We start from the raw sequence: 16,964 nt of genomic DNA, 5'->3' as shown, positions 1-16,964 counted from the left end.
GTAACACAAACAGAAACGGACTAAGCATTAGACAAAATCCTATGAGAATAACAAATATAACATCAAAAACAAATACATGAATTTGGGATAGATAAGTACCGTGCCACGTCTTATAGTGATGTGAGTTCACACTCAAAAATAAGAGAAAACAAACGACACAACGGAAACACAACGTTAAAATGTAACACACACAGAAACGAACTATAATATAACAATGGCCATATTCCTGACTTGGTACAGGACATTTTTAAAGGAAAAAATGGTAGGTTGAACCTTGGTTTTGTGGCATGCCAAACGCGATTTTTTAAACTATTTTATTCCAAAGCTGTTCTTCAATGGTACTATGCAATAAAGATGGAGATAATTGTCATTGTCGTAAAGAGGCATCAATCTGAAAGTAAAAGGACTTTAATTAATGAATACAATAGAAGAAAAACAACTGCAGCATTGTCTAAGAGGAAAGAAGACAATGACCCGGATTTAAGTGATACTTGTGACATATTGTAAACAATTTCATACGTGTAATATTCTATTGAGATACAAGAGAGGGTTTTTATTTTCTGAAATAATACAAAACTTGAGTATACAATTTAATGCACTTATTCCAATTTTCTTCTTGCCTATTGCTGCAATGTCATCTATCTGCAAGCGAGATACCGAGTTACGCAGGGATTGAAGACACGAGAGCACCAATGCGTTAAAATTGAGCTACTTATTGATGCTACATGTTATCGAAAAAACATATTCACTTATATAAGTGAGTGGTTTAGTGCTATAAAACCAGGTTCGATCCACCATTTTCTACATTTGAAAATGCCTGTACCAAGTCAGGAATATGACAGTTGTTGTCCATTCGTTTGATGTGTTTTATCATTTGATTTGGCCATTTGATAAGGGACGTTACGTTTTGAATTGTCCTCGGAGTTCAGTATTTTTGTGATTCTACTTTTTTTGTATAGACATTTGCACAAATCAACCGAAAAAGTCCTCTGCAAATTTAGAAATGAGTTGCCTAAAATCAGCGGGATGAGACAACAATTACGAATATAAACTACTCAATGGATACAACATGTCAAAAAGTGTACTAACAAATTTAACGCCGAAATTAAAACTTAACCGGAAAATATAGATGTGCGTCCGTTATAAACAATTTTTACCTGAAATCTAAAATGAAATATGATTAAGTAGAATTAACGTGATAATTGTTTTTTTCGAGAACATCACTGTTTTAAAATTCTTAAGAATAAAAAAAATATCATATATACAAACACATTGTACTGCACCAACACATTCGAAGAATTTGTACCATTTTATTTTTGATAAATTAGTGAGTTGATTGTGACATTAAGGTTTACTATAGAATTGTTGGTGACATCTGAGTTATATGTTAAGATTTAACAAGACCTTTGAAAAGGGACATTAGCTATTGTGATGATTAGGAATTCCTTCTTTATGCTTTTGACTTCCATCAAGATGCTTTTGACTTCCATCGTGATACATTGGCTCCCATCGCGATGCTATTGTCAGTTTAATCGTGATGCTTTGAACACGTATCATACTACTTAAGACTTGTATCATGACACTTGATAAAATAATTGGGATACTTGTTTGTTTAAACCATTACGATGGAAAAACTTTCATGACACTTTCATGTCTTTCAAATAAGACATTATTTGTGCAGGAGCCATAACTTAATTGATAAAATATTCGAATAAACTTCAGAGAAACCGTAATTAATGTTTTGTTCGCCAGACTGCAAACTCACCTCTCCTTCTAACTGCTATTTCCGTCTTATTTTGGGCGTTCACCTGTACCATTTTCGAAAAATGAATTATATATCTGAAAAAAAGATAAAATCGCATTACCTATATATTGATCCTGTTTCCCTTGTTTGACGGTCACATTAACTTGGCACAATATAAACAAAATGCATCTTAGGAAAACATTTTTTCATTCAGATTTATTTCCAAAAAGACAACAGAAGTAGGTATATTACTTGGATCAAAATGTACAGTTGAAAATGATACAAACTTGTGCTTTGGAACAGTATCCGAATTAAGAAAACACACTTTATACCGGTATTTCAATTACGCAATCGAATCATCAACATAAGTCATAACCGTGGATTGAGGTATACATTGCCAAAAAAAAAAAAAAGGAAATAACACAAATACTGAACTCCGACAAAAAATCTTAACAGAAAGTTAATCAAATGGCAAAACCGAAAGCTCAAACAAATAAAACGAATGGATAACAACTGTCATATTCTTGACTTGATTAAGGAATATTCTTATGGTGAAGCAATTTGTTAAATTGAGATCATTACCTTTCTTTTCGATAATGTTTGATGTGATTTATATCTTTCATATTTCAAATTCAAATCAAATATTACAATTGTTGTTAAAATAATTGGTAAGGAAAGAACTTTAAAAAGGACAAACACATGTTGCAATTAAATTACATTAACCACTTTACATTATGTTGAGTTGTTTTCTTTGTAATTGCTTGCAAATGAATCTGACATCTGCATTTTTTTAATTCTAAAATTATCCATCTGACAAGTTTACAGTACTGTGTTTTGAATTGAAATGTTTTACGTCTTCAACTTGTTTTGAGTGTTCCTGATGAAGTTGGCACAACCTTTTAGAATTATAATTGTTAATGCTCTCAAACTTCGAAGTTGATCTTGCCTTCCAAGTGCTTTTTTATAAACCACTGATTTAGCAAAACACGAATCTACCGTTCTAAGGTATCGTCAAAACGTGGTTTATATCGACCTTTTTTCGAAATCATGATCAACATATATGTTCACCATGATTGATGTACTAGCTGATGTGCAAAATTATTCTAATATTTGGAAAGATTGTTCATGATAAAGCACTATCACGTGGCTGAAGACTACTGAATGAATGAATTTTGAACAAACAAACAAAATGATAGCTCTCACAATAAGATAAATCAAATATGTAATATTATTGGTAAAAAAAGTGTTCAAGTTATCTCGTCCTTTTCAAAAATGGATTTTAGTTTGACATTCTTTTATGCAAAGACACCAATTATTTGCTCATTTTTCGCCTTTAAAGCGCTTTATTTCAGACAATCAACATATCTGCTATTGAAAAAAATAGAAATTGCTTATCTGCTTCGAAATTAGCCAGTATCAGAAATGTTTGCACCGGTCATTTACGATCCAATGTTTTAAGAGCTTGCTTCCATGCACATATCAGTTTTTTTTTCTCTTTTTTACTAGGCAATATGTTTAAAAAAATGAGTAAATAATTTACGTTGTGTGGTCCATTTCTATGATGATTTTCCCTGTTTTCTTCCTTTGATATGCCTTTTCAATCTTTACATTTACTCCAGGTGGATATTTCACCCATTGTGAACCTTTCTTGTGCTCCCAAATAGCACTTACTGTTAAAATAAAGGACATATCATTCTAAATGTGCATTTTATTGAATATATGTTAAGAACATTGGATAACAAGGATGTGTATTTGCGGATCTCTAGGGACCATGCATGTCTTGATACCAGACCTATTTCTAAACATTCAGTTTTGGGGGCCATCCGTAACCAGGAAGTCCATGTCAGTTAATTTCTTTATCCAGTCATTTTTTGTAATAACTCTTTTTTTTTCATATGGCTTAACTTTCATTTTTTTAAGTGCAAGATGAACAAAGTAAACGTAATACATTTTGGAAGGTAAAACAATTAAGTTAGTCTTAATCATCATTTTACCTTAAAGCTTTATCATTCTGAATATTCGAAAAGGACTGTCTAGTATATCGATACAAAAGAGTGAATATAGTCTAAAAACATGATACCAAACTTACTACCATCTTTGAATGATTTATTCAAGGAATATATTTCATAAGCTGTATTTTGTAAACATTTTCTGAATTTCAAAAGTCGTAAAATCTCTTATTAACTTCGAACTTTATTTGGATTTTTAACTGTTTTTTATTCGAGCGTTACTGGGGGTGGTTTGTAGAAGACACGCGCGTCTGATGTATACATTTGTAAGCCTGTTATCTCCTAATTAATAAAATATACTAGTTCACCGAAAAAAAGTACGTCCCGTTAAACTTAGAAACAAACAAATGAACCAGAATTAAAATTAAAACGATTAAAAAACAAAACAAAACAAAACAAAACATACGAGACTAACAGAGCTCAGAGATTCCTGACTTGGGACTTTTAAGAACGACTTTTCTATTTAATGTATTATCTGTTTGTATTCCTATAGACTAATTATGACTGCAATCGCTTAGTTGTTCTGAATTTACTAAGGTAGAATTTTTTGACTTGATAGACATTACAATACTGAATAACTTTGTCTTCTTGACTCGGAGGAGTATTTGCTTTCATTTGATTTAGTTTATGACAAAAACACCGACATGAATACATGAAAAACGGTTTTTGTTGTGCTTTACGTATTTTGTTTTCATTTAATTTATATTTAGAAGTTTTTTGTACTTTAGCACGCTAAAATCTAAGTATGAACAGAGTTTTCAGAACGTGTAATAGTAATTTGCTCACTAGATGTTTCCGAATATATTGGAATAACATAATCTTCTGGACCGAATTCATTAGTATTCATTGTATATGGAGCATTTTGGTGTTTTCTAGTTGTTGTTTTGTTATATCCTTCTTCACCATTACCATACCTATCCGTGTCCTCGCACCCAATTGTATGGCCATCGTTCGAAAAATTATCACTGTAATAATATGAAATCATTGTTTTAAAAAAAGATTAGGTGAAACTAAATATCAACCATGAAGATGCCATTTCGAAGTTTTCCCAGAAAAAAGAAACGATGTATGGGATCTTCTGGTATTCTATGTAACTAGAGAAACAATTTAATAATAAATGTTATTGTTACAATTTGACGTTCTTGAAGCAACTTACCCTATTCATTTAGGGTCTCTCTATCTCTCTCTCCCTAATTTTACTTTGTCAAAGTGATTTTTTGTTTGTTATTGCATGTACAATATGTCTATATATGATTAATTGTTACTTTTTGTAACGCTTTATACTTACATTAACTTCACTTCAAAACGTCCCTTATATCCAATTTTATAGATGCCTATATTTTTTCTGTCCCATCTTACCTTAAAAATATTTGTTTTCTGATTAACAAAACTCTTTATAATCATACAAAAAGATGTTTTATAGCATACAAGATCAACTAGTTTAATATCAACATTCTATTTTCGTTGAGAAATTAGTTTTTAATGTGTAAATAATTGTCTCTAATAATTCTATATGAATGGCTTTTACATATTTGTTATTTGTTTTAACCAATGTGTTATGTATTGCTTTGTAAAAGTTGAGGCGTTAATAAAATAGTGTTTTGTGTTTAATTGCATTAAAACCTTCAAAACATATAAAAATAATACAAGACTGTCATTATGTGCAACTATTAAAAAGAAAAAGTTGAATTAAGTCGCAAATAAGAAATGAGGACGAGGTCAAGTGTCTCTGCGTTTCATATAGTAACTGTTTCGAGCATGAAAGCTGTTTCCCTCCGTCTAATTTGGTAGAAAGGTAAAAGTGAGATATATCATATAACAGTCGGAAATAATAGAAAGCACTTGTATGTCTTGCTCTGAATGTTTGTATTTAGTTTTTTGTGTTAACGATGCTCTGGTTCTTGTTGATGTAATTATACATTATTTAAATTGCAATACATTTTTTTGCATATTTAACTTTGCTAAACGACGATTCGTTAGTGAACTGTTATTGCAATCGAACGTAAGCAAATTGTGGTCAGGAATTGATTAGGTACATTATCTCCAGTTTATTTTCCTTAGCGGAAGCTAATGAGTCGACTCTACATAGTGTAAAACATTTCACAAGTATTCGCTTAATATATTTGAATCGTATTATGGTTCTTGTTTGTGTTTGAAGTTTCAAAAGATGTAACTTTAAGATAAACTATAGAAACAAGACATATAATCAAGTATCCCAGATGCACGTTTCGTCTACAAAAGATTAATCAGTGACACTGACATATAAAAAAATAAAAGGCCAAATCAAGTACGAGTTTGAAATGCATTAAGTCCCAAATTGAAAAAAAAAAACAAAAAAAAACTTGTGACTGTCACACACAATAGATGTTTAACTACATGAATTATTTAACGCCCACCTCATCATTAATCCTATAATTTTGAAATGTATCGTTTTTGTAGTTTACTTTTTCGTTATGGTGATGAATGTTATCTACAATTAATTGATACTTATCTGTTCTAACGGTAGACTTATTGCACCGGTTAAAGATGTTATTAGTTTGATTTTAAAATGAAGAAATTAGAATTGATACTTCAAGTAATAGTTAAGGAACAATATTAGCTAAAACATTAATAGGTCATGGAGCTCTTTTTGGCGATATTTGAGTTTTAAAAAATGACGGGAAAAGGCTGACTCGGACTTTTATCTCATATTGTCATCACTATTATTTAGTCTCAAATCGAAGGAGAAGAAATCTAGAATCTGTCTAAATTTTGGAAAATGAACTTTTTGAACTATTCAAGTTCAAGTTAAATGAAAAGGAAAATGGGTGTTATGGGGTAAAATATGTTACCCAGTTTCTTATGAAATTATCTTTGTTCATATTTTCTCCTCTCACCGTGAAATGTATAATTGCATTATGGAGGGGACTATAGTTTGTTTTTTAATAAGAAAAATTGGCATGAAAAAGTGGTTTAGGTAATTAATATTCTCACCACTACTTTTCCTTCCTCTCTAACACCTAAAACTGTTCCTTCCGTACCTTTCCCTCCGTCATGCTCACCATATTTCCAATCCTGACCTATCAATTAGTTTGGCTATTAGTTACTGAATATATAAACAATATATGTACATTGTTGGAATATGTTAAATTTATTTGTACGAGCTTTAGAAACGGGACGAAAAGCGAGGCCCGTTATGCTTTTTTCCTGTTTCGTAGCGAGAACAAATGCATTTTCCCCCCAAAAAATGTACATAATAATATTGTTTTTATTTAACAAATTTACACCAGGTTCTTCAGCGTTAGTTATTAAAATCCAAAGCATTGCCTCTGATTTAACACACAAATTGACATTGGTGAAACGCTGCCCTCGACGAGGACCACACAATGAACTGTTACCTAGAAAGAAATATTCATATTACCGCTTACTAAACAGGAGAACGGATAACAGGAGACTTTTTACAATGTAAGAATAATATAAAAACATGTATTTATTTACCTGTTATTTGTACAATTTTCATAGATATAGGAAGATGTGGTGTGAGTGCCAATGTGACAACTCTCCATCCAAATAATAATTTATAAAAGTAAACCATTATAGGTCAATGTACGGCCTTCAACATGGAGCCTTGGCTCACACCGAACAACAAGCTATAAAGGGCCCCAAAATTACTAGTGTAAAATCATTCAAATGGGAAAACCAACAGTCTAGTCTATATAAAAATGAGACATCAGTTTAACCAAAATTCATTTTGAACTGGCGAAAATTTTTTGCAAATCATGCAGAAAATTTATATCTATTACATGAAATCTGTCATTGAACAAATCTTTTGATTTTTTTTTTAAATTCGAAGTTTCATGTTGAGAAAACATTCTTTAAGTACTCAGCTATGTTATTTAAAATAAAACAACATTCTGTCATATACCTCTGACAACTCTGCAACCAACTGCTATCAGCTCATTTACCAGTATTCTAGGTTCATTGACCTTTCTTAATTGAAGTCTATCCATTTGTTCATCGTGTGGATATGGATAGATAACTCCATGATCCCACTCTACCATAACCCATCCTATATCTGAAAGAGGTTGATTTGAAATGTAAATCCGATGTGTAAGAGTAAGTTAAAAAATAGAATTGAAATTTGAATTGTAAGATAGTTTTTAATCAAATCATAACAGTGCGACATGTCTGTTCTTATGTGCTATTTGGATATCTTAACAAGAATTAGTATATCAAAAGCTGAACAGGACAAGGGATTAAATCTCATAATAAAATCACAAAACTAGTCAACCCGTACAATATTAAAACGTATCATACAGAAATAATATGAGGGTTATCGAATATAGAGCAAGATGTTCACATCCATCAGGAGCACTTGCGAGCATTCCCAGATTAGATTTTGGCTAGTGTTTCTTCGTTTTTTTTACTGTTTATGCAGTGCGTTGATAACTGCTGTTTGCCTTTTCTTGTTTTTTTCCAGATTTTTTCGGTCTTATTTCATCACTCGTTTTATTTTCAATATCCTTCAATAGAAAATTGAGAGCAGAGATTTGGGCAGCCCAATAAGTCAACCTCTTTAAAACAAAGGAATTAAAAGGTAAAAAACCAAGTGCGCAAGCAATCCAAAGGTGGCAGCATATCGGACTGAAATTAAATGTAGTAAAATAACATGATTCTACTGTAAGTAAACCTTACCTTCCTTGCCATAATGTTCAGTGTTTTATGTGTATTTACAGAGTAATTTTAAAAACAAACAGGGTTTGGGAAAAAGTCATAGAATAATTTAAAGTGTATATTCAAACTTAAGAATAATATTTATATTATATTCGTTTCATTCAAAATTCGTTTAGAATTTAAAATTTTCTCTTGCTAGTGTGTGAGTGTCCTCTTTTTCGTTTGACTGGAAATGAAATAATAAACGTTATGTTAGCCCGTTAAGTTAAAATTAGTCAGACTAACATTGGAAATTTGAAAAAGTTTATAATAGAAAGCTATGCAAAACCATCGTTACAATTTTAAAATCTTAAGGATCATTATTCTTGTTAAGTTGACCCCAGCATTATATTGGGGTTCATGTTGCTTAGTCTTTAGTTTTCCATTTTGTGTCTTTTGTACTGTGGTATGTCTGTTTGTCCGTTTTTCTTTCTTTGTTTTGGCCATGGCGTTGTCAGTTTGTATTCGATCTATGAGTTAGAGTGTTCCTCTGGTATCTTTCGCCCCTTTTTTTGAAAAGATTGACAATTTACGGGGAATGACCGTTAAAATAAATTGATTAAATTGGAGCATTTCAGCTGTCAGATTCACTAGAAAGACATAATTTATTATCACAAAACACCACAAAAGGATTTTGAGTCAAATTGTCAACTGTCAACAATAAAACAATAGAACATATATTGAATCAGTGCTGCCAAATTTACTCACAGATCTTCACAGGTTAATCGGTAATTAATTTTTTTTTGTCCAATTACAGCTCCAACAGTTATATTTTTTTCGGTCTAGTGTGAAACATGATGAAATTTCAAATATTCTCTACCACAATGTTTATTAGCTATTCTGATAGATAAAATTTATTTTAGATAAAAGATGTCTTCGCTACATTAAATTTTGTTAACAAAAACAACGGAAGACGGAGTGCAAATGAGGTTTGACGTCTGTTGATGTGTTTCATATCTGTTCATTGGTTTGTACATATATTAGGCCGTTAGTTTTCCCTTTCAATTGTTTTAAATTTGTTATTCCGGGACCTTTTATAGCTGACTATGCAATATGGGCATTGCTCATTGTTCGATGCCGAACGGTGACATATAGTTGCTAATTTCTGTCATTTGGTCTTTTTGAAGAGTTGCTTAATTTGCAGTCATACCAATTTTCTTTTTTAGATTGGTAATTTATCGTCCTTTTATCTATGTGCGTTAAATATTTCTACCTCTTCGCTCAAATCCAACTGCTGTTCCTGGAAGACCTAAATCTTGATCTGAGTAAGCCCAATCTGGACCTCGTCTTACTCTATCTCCCAATGTGAGTGTATGACAATCTAACTCCAGATATAGACCTTTCCTATTGTCAAACCTCAAAGGATTGATGAAGTCTGGTACCATATCTAGACAGTCTTCCTGAAATTAATTGACCTTTCTGTACTTTCTTGACAGATTCTACATTGACATTTATATTCAACTTCAAAAAAGTTATGAGCTTTTTATTCTCTGGTTTGGTTTCTACTAGAACAAGCAAAAGGATTTAAAATGTCTTTAATGTTGGATGCTTGGTTTTTATACCATTTTGTGCATTTTTGTTACATATTTGTTTGTTTATTTTTAAATTAAGATTATTACAAAATGTTGACTGCTGTATTTTTTACATTGTGTTACCTATCAAGTCTGTTTGTTTTGTTCGCGCATCGTTATCAATTTAATGCAATTTATGCAACCGTCATACAAGTGAGAGGTTTAGCTAGCTATAAAACCAGTTTCAATCATGAAAAAATGCCTGTACTAAGTCAGGAATATGACAGGTGTTATCATGCGATTTTTTTATTGAGCTTTTGATTTTGCCATTTGATTAGGGTTTTTCTGTGTTGATATTTCCTCGGAGTTCAGTATTTTTCTGATTTTACTGTTTTCATAGGATTTCATAACGTCTTAGGTGGAGAACTTCTATAATCTAGTATAACGGAATGTCCAATCAGCAACATCCCGTTTGAAAAATCTAGGAAGGTATTTTGCATCGATGTACCAAATTTTAGGTTTTTTTTAATGGAAAGTCTACACTATGGGCCAAAGAAAAGAAAAAGACAAAAACAGACTCTTTTTACTTGACCTCAACTTCATGCAACCAGAATTAACCGCATATATCGATTTAATATAGAATGCAATCACGGAAACTTCTATTCAAATAAAAATCTGGATTGACCTTTTTCGCTTTACATCAGAGTGGTTATTACATGACAAACAGTTACTATATTTATTCGGAAGTTGAAAAAAAACCATACTTTTATTTGCCAAAAAAAAAAATTATGAAACAAATTTAAGCTTGGTAAAAATCTTGTTTACATTAAACATTTAATATATTATTAATATTGTTACGAAAAAAAAACCAGCTAAATTTCTGGATTTGCGTCATATGGTTTGTTAAGCAAATGACGTCACTGGGTAGTCAATAAAAATATGTTAATGATATCTTATACGGTTGTTTCAAAAGAAGTGAAAATAAGCCAAAATCTTAATTCAGAGTATGACCTTGACCTTTGACCTTAACCATTTTGTTTTTCTCTCGGACCAATGACCTCAAATCAAAAGACCCTTAGTCTTTATCACTTTTGGTTTACTATTTACTTTTACAATTTTCTTATTTTAAATGCAAAAGGGGAAATAACTCTCAGATGGAGTATCCGGAACGCTTCGGTCAAAAAAATTCGTAAGATCCTTAGGATATAACGAGCCAATTGGTGAAATAAATTTGTCGTAATCTTTAACTGTTACAAAGGCGACAGAAAAAATGTTCGGCTGTACAGTGTCAGTTTCAAAGTCACACGTGCTGCATTAACATTCATTTCAGTTAACTTTAAAAAAAAAAAACAAACTCTTACGCAGTGTAACCGTCAAATAGAATTTCTGTCGAAACTTCGGTGACAAATATAATTTATTCCAATATCTTACGTGCTTATCATCCAAGTCAGAGTGATTTGAAATTACTCTCCTTATGTCTTCTCGGCTTTGATGTTTTGAATATCGTATATCTGAAGCTATCTGTATCGCCAGTAACTGTAATGAAAATGTATTCAAATTGCAAAATTAAGAACGGTAGTCTTTTACTCAAATGAAGAACATTTCTACGTGCAGCTATTTGTGTTTTAAGATAGCATAGTATATTTATTGTTGACACTTTTTATATAATGTCGAGATTTTTTTTATGAAAATATTCATGTGATTTTTATTCCGAAAAAATAATAAAAGGGCTACACCTTTTGTCAGGATTAAGGTATGCCAAAGTAACGATAGCGTATGTTGCAATAAGCTCATATTTATGTCTTAAATTTTAAGCACAAAAGTGATATTCTATTTGCACAGATGATTGAGTTTATGAGAAAATTGGTTAATTACAAAGAATTTTAAAGTTATTTCTTAATATTCCGTACCCAATATTTTCTTTTGCAATTAATACAAAGATATAACAATTATTTACTGCAATTTTGCATCAGCCAGATTCCAAAATAAGAAATGAAGTGAAGATTTACAACGGATGTTTCAATTGTTTCTGTTGTAGATGATCATCTATTTGTATAACGATTTCTGGATGAGTACTGCTATCAATACAGATATTTTGTTTGTCTGAGTAATAACTCTTTTCACTAAGTGTAAATCGGCAACATAAACACAACTCTGACGGATACAAGTGAAGTATCGTACCATTAACCAGTCCTAACGGTTGATAATATTGAAGTAAGACTTATCAAGGGGTTTTAAATTACAAAACAAATAACAAAGCAATGTTTTATAGTGATTTGGATTATAACACAATGTCAACTGTTTTATCCCAATTTTTTCAATGTTTTCCAATCATGTTTATTTGCTTTGATCATATATATTATTATAAAAAAAATATATGTGACTGTCATACAAGTGATAGGTTTATCTTGTTATAAAACGAGGTTAAATTCACAATTCGCTACATACGAAGATATCTGTACTAAGTCAGAAATATGACAGTTATTTTCCATTTGTTTGATGTGTTTTACCGTTGAAATTTGCCATTTGATACAGTAATTTACGTTTTTGATTTTCTTGAAGTTGAAGTTCGGTTATTTCATTAGTTTTCCTTTTAAACGATTGTTTCTTTTTAATTGAGCTTTTATTCACATATGAAAAAACATGCACATCAGAAAACGCATATCCTATCAAGACACATGATCTTTCTCCGTTTACAGCAAATGCAGTTGCCTTATGTTATTTTCTTTTTATCTTTATTTGTATATTCTTAACGAATTTTCGAGTTGAAACCACGATCATCCGGTTTTTCTTCCAATGTTATCGAGTATGTTATAAAATTAGATTAAACAAGATTATATCTAATACTTTTAAAATATACCATACCTTTTAACATTTGTGAAAATTTTCGTTGACATAAATGGGCCAATTAAGAAGTGTTATCTGAATAATTGTGGTAACCTTTTTAAGTTTTCCTGTGCCGAATACATGCAAATACATGTATGTCTGTTTTAATAATCTGTATAAAAGTACTAACCTCATCTTAAGTATTTGAAAGTAAATTAACTGATTGTGAAATGGCATCAAGATAATTGGTTTCAGAGACTTTCAAATAATTTAAACATCACTGAAGAGGTAATAATAGTTAATATCCATCTATGGTACAATGAACTTTGAAGAATAATTATTATTATTGCATAGCAATATAATATTTCCCACAGAAAGTAACCAAAAGTTAGCATTCAATAAATTCCAATATTGCACTAGTGCAATAATTTTTCAAAATTCATGACGTAATCAACGACAAAATCTTAATTAAAACAAATTTTTACTTTCAAACATTATATTGCTATACAATAAAAGGGTTATTGCATGAATATTGTGGAATATTGTTAATCGTAGAATATATATTGCACTCCCAAGCTCGTGCAATATAAAATTCTACTCGGGACAATATTCCCCAATATTCATGCAATAACCCTATACTATAGCTATACGATTATCAGTCACCATAAATATCTATATTAGATGAAAGATGAAGTAGCTTAATCTAATTAAAGAAAAATGACAAACAGTTAAAACTAAGGATTTCGACATAACCTTACTCATACCATAACTCTAGTCATTTCGATCAAGCGGTACATTTCATTGGCTGGTATAATTTTTCCATTTGTTTTTCCTACAGCTTGTTCCAATATCTGAAATAGCACTTAGTTAATATCATCAACTAATGGTAATTATGACTTTGATAAATTGTTTCATAGTATCAATAATATTCCCGATAAAAGTTCAAGTTTATGCTTGCACTCACAATAAGGCAATGCGCAAGTAAACACAATAACATTAGCTATCATTGATGGATACTGAATGATTTGAAGTAAAAAAATTAATACGACAAAGTACTAATGATAAACTAACAATTTCTAACAAACCAAGAATACTTACATTGTTGCATTGATTTCCGCCAATAGGTACGTAAAAAATCTTGGTTGTGGTAGAAACTATTTCATCAATAACACCATTAATGTCTGATGGTACCTTAAAGTAAACATTATTTCAATAAATTTATGTTTGACAAAAAACCCAAAAAAACCAAGATATTTTCAAAACTGTTTTCCTATTCACCAAAATGATAGCCAACAATAATAAATCTAGTTACTTCATAATGGCCAAGAGCTGTTGATGCGGTTTCATAATTAGTACATTGAATTACATTAACATAGGATTTTGTCTAGTGCTTTGTCCGTTTCTGTGTGTGTTGCATTTTGGTGTTGTGTCGTTGTTCTCCTCTTGCTTTTAATGCGTTTCTCTTAGTTTTAGTTTGTTACCCCGATTTTGTTTTTTGTCCATGGATTTATGAGTTTTGAACAGCGGTATACTAGTGTTGCCTTAAATTTATTACAAATGTTCTCAGTATGATGTAGCTTTTGTATCGAAATTAACATAAATGATAGTGAAAGTATTTTGAAAATAAAAATAACTAATAGCAAAATAATCATCCAACCATACTTACTCGAGATTTACGCAAAGCAAAAATAAAATTTTCACCATTTTCAGTTGAAAGTTTACATTGTTCTGAAGATCCATTAGTGAAAACTATCATGTGTGCCTGTAACGTTATATCTTTGAAGCTTCCTAAATAGCCTGTGAATAAATAGTAATATTTGTCATATTAAAACTAATCTAGGTTGATTCACTTCCATGATAAAAAAACAAAAACAAAATTCCCTTCCCTATTATACCCAATATAGTTAAGGATATACAATATACGTCTAAATCAATTAATATCAAAGGAACGAAGTTGTTTAATATCAAAGAGTTATATCTAAACAAAGTGTTTTCACTTCTATGTCGACATAATTATCAATGATGATAGTTATAATCTGTTTACAAAACCTGGAATTTTTTAAAATACAAATAAGTAAAATTGAGAAAGGAAATGGTGAATATGTCAAAGCGACAACCACCCGACCATAGAGCAAACAACAGCCGAAGGCAACCAATGGGTCTTCAATGTAGCGAGAATTCCTGCACCCGTAGGTGTCCTTCAGCTGGCCCCTTAAATATGCATAATAGTACAGTGATAATGGACGTCATACTAAACTCCGAATTATACACAAGAAACTAAAATTTAAAATCATACAAGACTAACAAAGGCCAGAGGCTCCTGACTTGGGACAGGCGCAAAATTGCGGCGGGGTTAAACATGTTTATGAGATCTCAACCCTCCCCCTATACCTCTAGCTAATGTAGAAAAGTAAAAGAATAACAATACGCACATTAAAATTCAGTTCAAGAGAAATCCGAGTCTGATGTCAAAAGATGTAACAAAAGAAAATAAATAAAATGACAATAATACATAAATAACAACAGACTACTAGCAGTTAACTGACATGCCAGCTCCAGACCTCAATTAAACTGATTGAAAGATTATGTCTTCATCATATGAATATCAGGTACAATCCCTCCCGTTAGGGGTTTAGTATCATACTATCATAAAATATATGAGAAGAACATAACCCGTGTCATGCCAACAACTGTTTTTTTTAAAGAAATAAATGTGTTTAGTTCCGATGCAAAGACCCTATCAGTGAATCAATGTTAAAGCCAAAATATGCAATCTTTAATGACCTGACAACAGTATCGTAACTATATCCCCTTTTAATAAGTCTATTTAAACGTTTTGTTAGTTTCTGAGGAGAATACTGACATTTTTGTGCTTTATAAAGAATATTTCCATAAAATTTTGGATGTGAAATACCTGAACGTATAAGATGTCTGCATGTTGAGTTATATTTACGAATTATTTCCTTATACCGGTGATAAAATTTAGTAAATGTTTTGACCAGTTTGTGATATCGAAAACCCTGGTGTAATAATTTTTCAGTAATACATAAATTTCTCTCGCTAAAATCTAATACATTGTTACATACACGAGCGAATCGTACAAGTTGAGATATATAAACACCATAAGATGGTGACAAGGGAAGTGTCTACCCATTGAGTAAATGACCTAATTCATTTTTTTTTATATAAATAAGGCAGTTAGTTTTCTCGTTTGAATTGTTTTACATTGTCATTTCGGGGCCTTTTATAGCTGATTATGCGGTATGGGCTTTGCTCATTGTTGACGGCCGTACTGTTACCTCTAGTTCTTAATTTCTGTGTCATTGTGGTCTAATGTGAAGAGTTGTCTCTTTGGCAATCATACAACATCTTCTTTTTTAAGCTGTATTTGACATATCATTCCAGAAGTGTGGGTCCTCTATGATCTTCATCTTCGTAAATATTCGACCCTTTGAAATGCGCGTTTGTCGTATAGAATATGAATTTTAGTATTTATAGTTATTTTATTTAACACCACTGGTTCAAGTCTACAGTTGATGACGGTTTCTTCTCGATGGTTTAAGCAGACCAGTATTCAGCGCTGATGTGTAAATTATCATTGATATGGTCATTTTTATGAATTAACTCTTTCTCTGTGATGAATGTTCTTGTGTGTGTGTTTGTGTTGTATTTCTGTCATGTATTGAGGTCGTTTCAGCGATAAATTGTTACAAAGTGGAAAGTTTGGTTCAACCCACCAGTTTTTCTTTAAATGACCTGTACCAAGTCTGGAATGTGACAGTGGTTATAAAATAGTTCGTGTCTGTGTTTGTTCGCGTTTTTTTTTTTCACATCAGTATTCCTGTTGTTTGGTTGTTTTCCTTTTATAGTTGATGTATTTTCCTTGGTTTTAGTTTTAACCCGGATTTGATGTCTCGCAATCGATATATGACATATCAACAACGCTATTCTACTGCTGCCTTTATTCACCAAACCTTGCATTCTTCGCGCTTAGTTCACATGCTTTTTGTAAATTCTTTTTATTCTCTAAATTATTCAAACATTTGAAAATTCTGGAATTATTTTACGCTATGCATATTATTGGTTAGGGTGATTACTTCTCCATCTTCTTTTGGAAAACATCTATCTTGAGTGAATACAATTTATTATTTGAAGGATATTTTCCATTATATAAAAACAACA

The 16,964-nt window shown here is 31.2% G+C and overlaps 1 protein-coding gene across 1 annotated transcript; it reads right to left on the bottom strand.

The window, feature by feature from the left end:
- Positions 1-1,733: 1,733 nt before the first annotated feature.
- On the bottom strand, positions 1,734-9,832 carry LOC143070959 (uncharacterized). Its single transcript, XM_076245060.1, has 7 exons — positions 9,659-9,832; positions 7,658-7,807; positions 6,727-6,812; positions 5,042-5,112; positions 4,540-4,718; positions 3,285-3,414; positions 1,734-1,839 (listed from the first exon to the last, which is right to left on the bottom strand). The coding sequence occupies exons 1-7, from the start codon at positions 9,828-9,830 to the stop codon at positions 1,734-1,736; spliced, it is 894 nt and encodes a 297-aa protein (XP_076101175.1). The 5' UTR covers positions 9,831-9,832.
- Between the last annotated feature and the right edge of the window lie 7,132 nt (positions 9,833-16,964).

Source organism: Mytilus galloprovincialis, chromosome 4, assembly GCF_965363235.1.
Source record: "Mytilus galloprovincialis chromosome 4, xbMytGall1.hap1.1, whole genome shotgun sequence".
NCBI lineage: Eukaryota > Metazoa > Mollusca > Bivalvia > Mytilida > Mytilidae > Mytilus > Mytilus galloprovincialis.
The sequence above is the reverse complement of the archived record's forward strand: the minus strand, read 5'-3'. Positions and strand labels throughout refer to the sequence as shown.

Excerpts from the sequence above, each read along its gene's own strand:
- LOC143070959 (XM_076245060.1), bottom strand. The coding sequence starts at position 9,830 with ATGGTACCAGACTTCATCAATCCTTTGAGGTTTGACAATAGGAAAGGT. Across the intron at positions 5,113-6,726 it reads GAGAGGAAGGAAAAGTAGTG|GTAAGATGGGACAGAAAAAA; the intron begins GTGAGAATATTA and ends AATATTTTTAAG. Across the intron at positions 4,719-5,041 it reads CGTTTTGAAGTGAAGTTAAT|TGATAATTTTTCGAACGATG; the intron begins GTAAGTATAAAG and ends ATATTATTACAG.